Source organism: Oryzias melastigma, linkage group LG17, assembly GCF_002922805.2.
Source record: "Oryzias melastigma strain HK-1 linkage group LG17, ASM292280v2, whole genome shotgun sequence".
NCBI lineage: Eukaryota > Metazoa > Chordata > Actinopteri > Beloniformes > Adrianichthyidae > Oryzias > Oryzias melastigma.
This window is the reverse complement of record NC_050528.1, coordinates 4,235,649-4,246,627: the sequence shown is the minus strand read 5'-3', so window position 1 is coordinate 4,246,627 and position 10,979 is coordinate 4,235,649. Positions and strand designations below refer to the sequence as shown.

At 38.6% G+C, this 10,979-nt stretch overlaps 1 protein-coding gene across 1 annotated transcript in view; it reads right to left on the bottom strand.

Annotated features, from left to right (window-relative positions):
• Positions 1 to 3,254: 3,254 nt before the first annotated feature.
• Positions 3,255 to 10,979, bottom strand: part of egfra (epidermal growth factor receptor a (erythroblastic leukemia viral (v-erb-b) oncogene homolog, avian)) — an 86,160-nt gene continuing 78,435 nt past the window's right edge. The window contains exons 28-30 of the mRNA XM_024273582.2: positions 8,622 to 8,669; positions 8,439 to 8,532; positions 3,255 to 4,256 (exon numbers count right to left, since the gene is read on the bottom strand). Of these exons, the coding sequence (XP_024129350.1) occupies positions 3,940 to 4,256; positions 8,439 to 8,532; positions 8,622 to 8,669 (459 nt within the window). The 3' untranslated portion in view covers positions 3,255 to 3,939. The remainder of the gene's footprint in view (positions 4,257 to 8,438; positions 8,533 to 8,621; positions 8,670 to 10,979) is intronic.

The window sequence follows — 10,979 nt, the reverse complement described above, 5'->3', positions numbered from 1 at the left end:
ACCAAGTTTCTATCAGAAGTGAGTGTTTTGTGTATTTATTGAGGATAATCCCTTTCTGTACATGTACCTGTGTACAATTCACAAAATCAGTTTACAGGGAACTATAAAAAGTATATTCCTTTAAAACTAAGAGTCATATTTACAAACATTAAAGGCTTTCCAGACTAAAATGCCAAAAAACTTGGAGCAGATTCTTGGATATGTTGTCAACACCTAAAGTGAAAACCGTCTACAAAACAAAACATCAACATTTCAGATCGTGAAATCCCCAAAAAACACAAAATGCTACAGAAACGTTTAGCCAGCATCCTTGTTTTCCATAAACTCAATTGGAAGCGGGGCAGCTTTTTTTCTGTTTGCTAAACGCAGCAGGAAAAAAAGATAAGCTCTGAACGCAGTCAGAGGTGTTGAGAAGTAATCAGTCACTGGGCTAAAAATAAAGAACCCCCCATTGAATGCAGACTCACATGTCACACTGATTAAACAAAACAAGACGACAAAAATACTCTGCGAACTTTACAGGAAAGAATCTGGTCCTACAAAAGTGCTGCAGTTTCTGAGCTACAAAACACAGCGGTCTGAGAGCGAACGCGTCGCCCTCGCTGCGCTTCCGTCACATTCTCTACATAGTACGATATAACATATAGAATCAACCCTTCTGTTTGCAGCTGGGAGTTATACACTCTACATTCAGAACAATAAAACTCTGTCGAATCATCTTTTAGGAAAAGTGCTGTCAGACTTTCAGATGACTGATCTAACGCCGGGTTCACAACAAACGCGGAGGCGCTGCGGAATCCTCTCTCTCCCGTAATTCACACCAAACGCAGATATTTTCACGACCGTCAACAGGAGCTTATATTGGAGCTTTTTTTTGTTTTAGCCATCAAAGATAAATTAATAACCTAAAAATATCACCTCATGTCTCTGCTGTGAAGAAGCCAGTAGTTCAGGGGTCGGAACTGCAATTTATTTATTTTTTTACCCTCTTAGGAAAATTTGATACTACTTTTGCATCATTACATTGTCATTTTTTATAATAAATATGAATTATATTCATTTTTTGGAGCGAATTAATACCTAAATATGAATTTTCTCAAGTCGATTTTACTTTTGACGGAAGCTCAAGTGACTTTTTTTTTTCAAAATAAAAGACTTCCTGTCCCAAACAGGAACATCCAAGTGAAGCAAATGTATCCTAAACAACACGAGACAAAAATCACATTTTCTCTTGTTATACTTTACTTTGGTGAGCCGTCATCCTTTTTCCTACTTACTACTGCGGTAATAAACATGAAACATGATTGGTTAATGACCCACTAGAAGAAGTATATGAAGAATACACAAATCTATGTATTTTAGTGATTCCCTCATAATAGCTACTATCTAACCATTATTATGCAGCATAAGATAAAATGTACTTTAAAGTCTTAAAACAAAATCCCTTTTTTTTACCAAAGTTTTGCCTAGTATTTGAGTATTCTGTGGGAAACGCAGAGCAAACAGGATCTAATGACGTCAGCAGGGATATAAAAAACATCAGTTTATCTTCTAGGTTCCCCTCAGCCATAAACGTAACTAAAATAATTTAAATCAATTACCAATACTTTTACAAATTACTATTATTTTATTTTTCTTTAGCCAGAGAGAGAGCAGCAGGATGCGGACCCCTGAAGGAGTCAGTAGACCTACGATTCTGTCATTTATCTGTTGTTCAGACACTCAGAGACGTGTGTGTCTGCCTGTTTTTTTGTATTGTGATTGTATGTTTATTTTCATCTATACAGTCTGTTTAGGTACAAAAACATGATCACATTTATCAATTGGTGTATTTTATTGTGAAATATCGGTGTGATCTAGTGTGAACGCCACCATAGGTCAGAGGTCAGCAACCTGAGGCTCTTTTATTCCTCTTTTGTGGCTCTTTGGCTCTGAAGAAAACCTCAAACTCAACTAATTAGTTAATTTATGTTTAGATTATTGACCACAGATCGGCCTGACAGATTAAATTGAAAGGTTTAATCTGGTTTATAATCAGGATTACATGATTTTATTGCATTTACATGTATAGATTTTAAATAATTTGGATTCTACACTAATGTTGTTTTTAACCAAGAAGAAAAAGGATAAAGAAACACAAAATCTCGTGCTTCTTGCATTTTGAATAAATCTGCTGCATCTGGAGGATCAGATTAACTCTAGAGCTCCATCGCCGGGTCAATTTAACTCGAGCAAATGTATTTACATGATTTCCAATATTTTGTATTTTCTGAGTGTCATTGGTCTCTGGGTAAACACATGCATTTCCCAGGAATGGGTGGACCAAAGACAAAGTCTCCAGAATCATTATTTTTTTAAGAAATTTTTTGTTCTCAAATATACATTTTTCTGTCCTATGCATGTTTCAAGGATCTTCTTATGCTTATATTTTCCATTTTCTTAAATAAACAACAGTTAAAAATAAATTATCATGTGTGGTCTTTTCGATCTATTTTTAGGATTAATACTTTTTATTGGATATAACAGGTAAACATTACAGAGAAAAAGTGATTGTGTAACTTTTTATAACGAAAGTCTTCTAGGGTTAAACACAGGATGTGTTTTATTTTGAAAGGAACTTGACTGCTATTGTCAAAAGGGAAAGAAGTTAAATTTGTTAAATATAAAAAAAACTCAACAGTAGAGAACATTTCAAAGCTATATTTTATAAATCAATGGATTAATGGCCACAAAAACTTAAATAAAGTGTATTTTTTAAACTTTGAGGTGAAACTTTGTGGTTTCGGTCCATAAGAACCAGAACCAAATGGCTCTTTCAGCGTTAAAGGTTGCAGACCCCTCCCTGGGCGCCGTATGGAAGCGACCTCCGTTTCTCGTGCGGTGTGAACCCGGCGTTAAAGACCCGCTCCCATCAGCGTATGAGATATCCTAAAAGCTCAATTAAGATTCTGCCGTTTTCAGCCCAAATCAAGAAAACTTAAACGTTTCTGGGACATAATTTCAGCAGTAAGGCCCAATCCGAATTCTTCCCTTCCCCTCCGTTTGAAGGGGCAGTGTAAGCGTGTCCAGATATGGATTTCTTAAAACAGAGAGATATAAAGTCCTCTCCCGTGAAGCTAAACGGCGCCACGCTGAGAAGCGCTTTTCTTCCCGTGGATGCGCTCTGAACCCCAGAAGTTTACATTTAAATGTAAGTAATGACTTTTTGTTGAAGCATGACCTTTTAAAAGTTAAAAAACCGCCGTTGTTATGTGTATTCAAGCACTGGAAGCTCTGTGCTAACGCTAGCGGACCGCCAATCATTGGTGATGTCATCAAAGAAAGTCCAAAATATTAGACACTATTTTTTCACATCTTTCTGTTTGGAGGGATAAGGGAAAAGGGAAGAATTCGGATTGGGCCTAATTCTTTTAAAATAAGCCTCTGAATTGTGGGCGGGACTATTGTTGTGGAGCAACCCCGCCCCCTTTCCCGTCCCTTTTGCTGACAGCTCAGAACAGGAAGCTTATCGCCCGTCCAGCATCATTTCTACGCCACAAATAGGATCTTTTTCTAACAGTATTTTTCTCATTTATATCGATTTGAATAAAATAATATGAGATTAATTGTCTTAATATACATCCTCCACAAGAAAACGTTAAATAGATCGGAGTGGGTCCTAAAAAACTCCTTAAGTTGCTGTACTTTTTGACAGATGAAACGTTTGTCATCCTGAAGAACTCATGTACTTCAGGCTCTTCTGGAATGCTGTTTCATATCAGCGGAAACCTGTTCCTAAACCAAAGGAAACTTCCTAAATGTCCCGCCACACGTTCAGGCAGGTGCTCCGTCCTCCAGGTGGAGAGCATCTGGTCCAGAGGATCTGGTGAGGGTCTCAGGCCTCGTCCCACTTTCATCAAGAAGTCATTCATAGTATGAAGCTGAGGAGAAGCGTTCGTCTCAGTCCGGCCCGAGGTATTCTGCGTTCTCCGCCGCCGGTATGTGTCCGTTAGCGTGAGTCTTTAGCGTGGGAGTGAAGTCCTGCTGGTAGTCGGGGTTGTCCATGCTGTTCTGGGGCTGATACGCCTGGACGCCGTTGGGTGGGAGCACGGTGAAGGGCGGGAACTCGTTGAGATATTGGGGTCCGCTCTTAAAATCGTTCAGATACTCCGACTCTGCGTCGTCGGAGGAGATGGTGGGAAGAGTGGAGCGCGGCGGCCTGGGATTCTGGTAGATGGGGTTGGCCACGTCCGAAACGCCGTTCTGGTTCATGTAATCTGTAGGTGGAGAGACGTGACATGAAGACATGAAGGTGAAGTGCTCACAAAAACAATATTTCATGAAAAGATGTTTGACTTAATCAATCCTACAGGATCTATTAGATCCAGAACAGTTTTTGTTTTCAAAGGAAGTGAAGGAATTCCTGCCTGTACGACCGTGTTTCTTTGTGTTACGTCCTGCTGTTCTGATCATCTGGCAGGAGGACCAGATAATCTTCATCAGCCCCTGCGGGTCTTTAGGGCCTCACTCAGACGGGGCAGAGCAGCAGGTTTTGAGGTGTCCTGGTATGTTTTGTTCTTTTCTTCCTCAGCAGTCTCTGCTGGGTTTTGTTATCTTAGTTTGGCACTGGACCTTGGTAGTCTTGATTTGCGGGCTTTGTTTATTTGGGTTTAGGTTGATTTTAATTAGGCGAGGAGCTGCTGGGTCCACAGTCTCCCTGACTTATTTTAGGTTTGGCTCAGATTCCGATTACCTTTTGATTTGTCTTTTTGTTTGAACCAGCGCACAAATTATTTGATTTATTTTCATTTCAGGACACAGGAGTTCCTTTCTTTAACAAACTGTGCTCCTTTTATTGATATTGGTGTCCAGTTTTTGTTATTGTCCATAGGTGGCGTACCTGAGTCAAAGGTGAAATGAGCGGTATCATCAGTCTGTCTCACTCCTCACATCTGTCTGTACCTTGGAGTTCCTTTACCACCTTAAGGGATGTCATGAGAATGGAATGTACCATTGTCGCGGGTGTGGTAGGTGTGTTGTGAAGACTAGTCCAAGTTACATTCACTTAAAAAAACTTTTAAAACATTTTAAGGCAATCCCTGATCATAAAATGATTGAATTATGAAATGTAAATGTTTTTTTCTTTAACCCTTTAACTGCCTGCTCAAGCAAATGGTCGAACACTTTTAGAAAACCTACTTTTAAAAACATTGATTGAGAGTACGGCTATCACAAATGATGATTTCAGTAGTCGACTAATTGACAATTGATCACTGCTGACTAGAGCTGCCACGATTAGTTGACTAATCAGCTTAGTTTTTTTTTACTTTTTTAGGCTAATTTGGCATTTAACTCATATTTTAGCCGGCTATCAGCTTCAGCGTTTTCAGCTCTTAGCTGCAGCGTTTTCAGCTATCATTTTCAGCATCTTCTGCAGCCAATTTCAGCTTCTAGCACTATTGCAGGTGATGGTATTGTCAAGGCCCTTTGCCGTCTGGGTTTGTCTATCTAGTTTTATGTCTAGTTTTAGTTAGTTAAAAGATAATAACGTGTGCTTTACATCCATTTTGACCCGATTAGTCGACTAATCAGAAGAAATAATCGATGATTAGTCGACTAATCAGAAGAAATAATCGATGATTAGTCGACTAATCAGAAGAAATAATCGATGATTAGTCGACTAATAAAATAGTCGTTTGTGGCAGCACTGCTGCTGACATCACACTACCTGCCACTACATCTGCTGCACTGAGACTATTTTATTTGACGCTTTTATTTTGGAAGGACCTCATATAAACCTCTGACAAAGGTTGAAAGCTTTGCCATATTTTGTGGGCACCAATCACATTTTTAAGGGAGCAAACTTTTATTTTGTGGGGAAAAATCAAATGTTTTAAATGAATACATTTGTATTTCTGGGCAAAAAATAGCATTTTGTGGTACAAGTTAATGTTTTGTGGGCACAAGTTGGTATTTTCTATCCACAAATTAGTGTTTTCTGGGCACAAATAAGTACTTTGAGGAAAAATTATCGCTTTGTGGGAAAAAATAGTGTTTTGTGTGCACAAATTGATAATTTCTTTGCACAAAGTTGTATTTTTTTAATTCCCAAATGCTTATTTTGAAGGCAAAAATTCAGTATTTTGTAAAAAAAAGAATTACAAAAATAGTGTTTTGTGGGAATATATAGTATTTTATGAGGAAAAATTTGTATTTTTACAGAAAAATGCAATAAGCAGCAGAAAAAAACATTTTTAAATTGATTTCATCTTGAAAGGAAGTTAAAGTGTTAAAGATGTGTTAAGTGTATAATCGTAAATGTATGAAACTGTATTTTATGTCACTTTTATAGTTTTATTTGATTATTTGGCTCTAATATAAGCCCATACGGGTTTTTCGCCTCTTCCTGCACCACATTTCTTTATGTATTTCTAAACATATTTTATTTTTTTTTTACAATATGTGGTAAAAGTGGAGATAAATAAATAATGTAAGGGTCATAATTTTGTACGCCGTCCTTGTGTCGCAGTAGTGTTGGTAAGGTGCGAGTACTGGCTCCTTACTGACTGAGCGCTAATGCTGTCACGTGCACAGGTAAGAAAAAAGGATATGACGCCCACATAAACTGCACTTTGATTGTCTAATTTTTTCCGTTTTAACAGTCCGGCTGCTCGCGAGAAACAAACACGAATCGTGTGAAATAGCTCGAATGGGCTCCTCGTTCACGACTTAAGGATGTTTAAAAAAAAATCAAAAATCTGCGATCTGTCAGCATTTATGCTCCAAGTTTCAGACTATAAAAATCTACTTTTAAAAGTGTTTCCTTAAAAGAGTTCACAAACTTTATCCCTGTGAATTTATAAACATGTTCATTTATTCAGAAATTTTTCATTTACGTCAACTGAGCGTTAGCATTAGCCGTCCTATGGGAAATCCCATTGTACATTAGCATCAAGCTAGCGGACTTTAGCTTTATCTCTACTTTTTTGGACTGAATATTAATCTATGAAGCAAAGATTGATTAATTGATTTCATCAACCCAGCCATAAACTTTTTCAAACCAAATATGATCAAAAACTCATAAAACATGTTTATCAGCTGCATAAAAAGGAAAACTATCTAAAAAGGCAGACTGTGAGGGAAGCAGGAAGTCTTTTTCTGTTAAAATCAGTTATGAATCTGTTTTTGTTTGGAGTCTCTCCTTCCAGCAGAAGTATCAGCGTACAGATTTCAGATCTGCTCAGGAACTGCTAAGCGGCGCAGCTGCAAAGAAACTCCGTCAGCGAGCTCTTTCTGCTGATGAAGCTCGTTTCATTTTTCTTTTTTGCCATGAGAATCTCAGCCTGACATCTCCAGATGTGCTGGTTGTTGTTCCTGAAATGTTGTGGTTTGTTCACATGTTGCAAACCGCCGCTGACCTCCTCTGTACATAATGTACTTTTAAAAACAAGAAAGTCATTGTTTTGCTTTTTCATTTGCATATTAGTGAAATCACATCCACTCTATAATTTAATAAAAAGATTTAGATTCGACTGTTTCTAAAGGCCCGGGGGCCGAATCCGGCCCTCCAGATCATTTTATTTTATTGTTATTAATGACCCGATGTTATCTTACAATTATTTCTAACTTGTATCATTTTTACAAAATATATTTTTATGGAGAGTAAAATATTGAAAGTTATTTAAGGTTTAAGTTGATTTATTCTGGAATAATATTCCTGCGTTTTTATTATTAAGAATTATGTTAAAAAGTTACAGTTTAAAAAATTGGCATTCTGCTAGCTTTTGGGATTATTTTGGCATTTATTAAGATTCTTAGGTTATTTTGGAGTTTAGCTAATATTTCAGCTACATGCTAGCTGTTTTCCCTAATTTAGGCTTGTTTTTTGTTTTTGTTTTTTTCGTTTTTTAAGCTAATTTTTAGCTAGCTATCAGCTTCAGAGATTTTAGCTATCAATTTCAGCATCTTCAGCTCTAGTATCTTTTGCAGCCAAATTCAGCTTACAGCATTCACACTAGCATTAGGTAATGCTATAAATCTAGTTCATAATAATGTTAAAAAGTTACGGTTTAAAAGTTACTTTAATTCATTAATTTTTAATGTAGTTTTAGAGTGTATAGTAAATGTTTATCTAGTGCGACCTAAGGTGTGTTATAGAGTTTAAATCCTTTAGATTCACAGTTATTCTCAGGAGGAAGCTGCATTTTACCATCATAATGAGTAATGCTTACATTAACATGTGAAATAGTTAGAATAACCACAAACGGGCAGTAAAAGGTCTCATTACACAGCAAAAAAGCTTTTAAGGAACAGAGTCATTTCAGTTCTAGTGTTTTTCAGATCTATACCGGTTGTCCACCAGATGTCTCTGTACTTCAGTGAATGGAACAGACCAGAATTCTCCACTGATACTTCTCCCTTTGGGCGCCATTAAGGTGTTTTTTCAGTGAAACACTCGCCTGGAGCGGGCTGGAAGGCTTCATCCAAACTATGGTCTGTCGGGTCGGGAATATATCGGAGAATCATGCTCCCATCTCTGCTTGGGAATCCATTCTGCAAACAAACAAACACTCCGTTAGTCCTGCTATCACAAAAAACAAACTTGTTTTGTTGAAAAAAAAAAAGAACTTTTTGCCGCTCACCAGTAATCCGTTTTTGCCGTTGTACGGTCCATTGCTGCTGGTGGTGCTCTGAAAAACAAATCATGAGGTTCAGCGTCTCCTATCTGGTGTTTCTTTGACTCGCTCTAGTCCCATCACTTTAAATTCTGTCTGTTTTTGTGTTTTAAATCTCCACAAACGATGTTCTTTCTTAGTGTCCATGAGGCTCGGCTGTCATCCTCCCCACAAACAGATGAGGAGCTACAAGAAAATTCATATTCAATTAGGTAAACCGACATCCGCCGCGGCGTCTGGCCGAGTTCAAACAGCAAAATGTGAGCAAAGTGACGGCGGAGAAAAAGGCAATTACTTTTTAACAAGCCGACCAAATTGAAACATGCTCCAAACTCAGTCATCAGAAAAAAGGAAAGCCCTGCATGTGGGTCATCATCCATCAGTGCTTCTGCAAAGCTGCTCCACGTCCTGCAGGTTGGCTGTAAAGGTAATTACTTCTGAGAGTCCATATGGGTTAACCAGACGGTCGGGGCAAACGATCCCGAGTAAGAACAGCCAGACCTACGCGTGGCCTTCAGTGAACCCAGTTACCATCAATCAAACTGGGAGGAAACGTGGGAGAGGGTTACCAAAGGAGGGCAAGTGGGCGGAGTCAGGACAAAATTCTCCTCAGCAAAAACTCAGAACTGATTTTCTGTTCTGACAACTGAGATTTGTTTTTCAGAGTAAAAATGATGTCTGTGTTTACTTCCTTTCTGCATCAGACACTAATGATTTATGCAGAAATCCCATTTTCCCAAAAGATGCTAAAAATAGAGCGTTTTTAAACCGCTGACAGTACGGCGGTAACGTGTTCGCTGCAAAGGCCCGAGCCGCGCTTCTTTCATTTATGCAGCTTCTTCTGAGAAATTCAGTTTCCTTAAACAAACAAACTCAGCATCAGACTTTATAAAATGAGTCTTCAGAAGCGCTCACAGCTTAAATGAGGCCTTACTTTTAATTCCACCTGCTCAGAAAAAGTCATTTTTACCAAGAAATAACAGAGATGGAGATTCAAGACAATTTAAACAACTTGGGAACTGGATCGCTGTTCAAAGACTGTATCTAATTCAGTCCAATTGTGCCCTCTTGTGGAAATATTACAGACATTTTTTTAATTTTCTGTTTACAACCGCTGACTGTACATGAGAACTGGACTGAGTGACCTCTCCCCCCTTGGTGTTCCAAACAGGAAGTTTCTGCTTACTTAAAGAAGCTAAAATCCCGTAGACTTCTTCCCTTTCCTTAACATTTTTTGTTGATTATCCTAACATTTCTTTTGAAATAGTTTTTTCTGTATTTTAATTTATTTAAGTTATAAACTGACCAATCAGAATCCTCATTAAGAGTAGGTGGAGCCTGCTGGCTCCCACATCCAATGACCAAAACATCTGACAAATTTTTTGGTTATTGTCTGAATTTCCTCCCTATTTCTTAACTATTAAAAAGTATATAGTGGCCTGGATTTTAAAAGCTAGTCAGACACCATGCTCACTTCTTTTTTTTTTTTTGTAAATATGACATCACTGATTTCTTAAAGTAAAAACCTATTGATTCAAGTATCTCATGGAGACTATTTATGAATTAATAGTGTTCTAATGATGAAAATCTGGATGGTTTATTAAAATAAAATACATGTTTTCACCAAAATTGCTCAAATGCAATGCATTGTGGTCTATATTTACCAATCTAGTGAGCATCGATGCACAGACTTCTGGGAAATTTCAAGGGAACTCCACTTTGGATTGTAGCTTTCCAACAAGCTCACTCCTGATTGGTGAAAGTGGTTGCCGTAGAAACGATGACTCAGGCCGACTTGGATCAATAACTGTTAACTGAAAACATCTGGCTCCAATGTGGCGGCGTCCAGATTGTGAAAAAAATGGCGACTCGATTGACTTCATTTGGTTGGAGCCAGAGTTTTCTGAGTGACATCAGGCTCACTCCAGTTCTCATATAGGCTCATATATCAACCAGTGTGCCATGACAGATGTTTAGGCGTGCCGTGACAGATGTTCAGGTGTGCCGTGACAGATGTTCAGGCGTGCCGTGAGAGATGTTCAGGCGTGCCGTGAGAGATGTTCAGGTGTGCCGTGACAGATGTTCAGGTGTGCCGTGACAGATGTTCAGATGTGCCGTGAGAGATGTTCAGGTGTGCCGTGACAGATGTTCAGGCGTGCCGTGACAGATGTTCAGGTGTGCCGTGAGAGATGTTCAGGTGTGCCGTGAGAGATGTTCAGGCGTGCCGTAAGAGATGTTCAGGTGTGCCGTGACACATGTTCAGGCGTGCCGTGAGAGATGTTCAGGCGTGCCGTGAGAGATGTTCAGGTGTGCCGTGACACATGT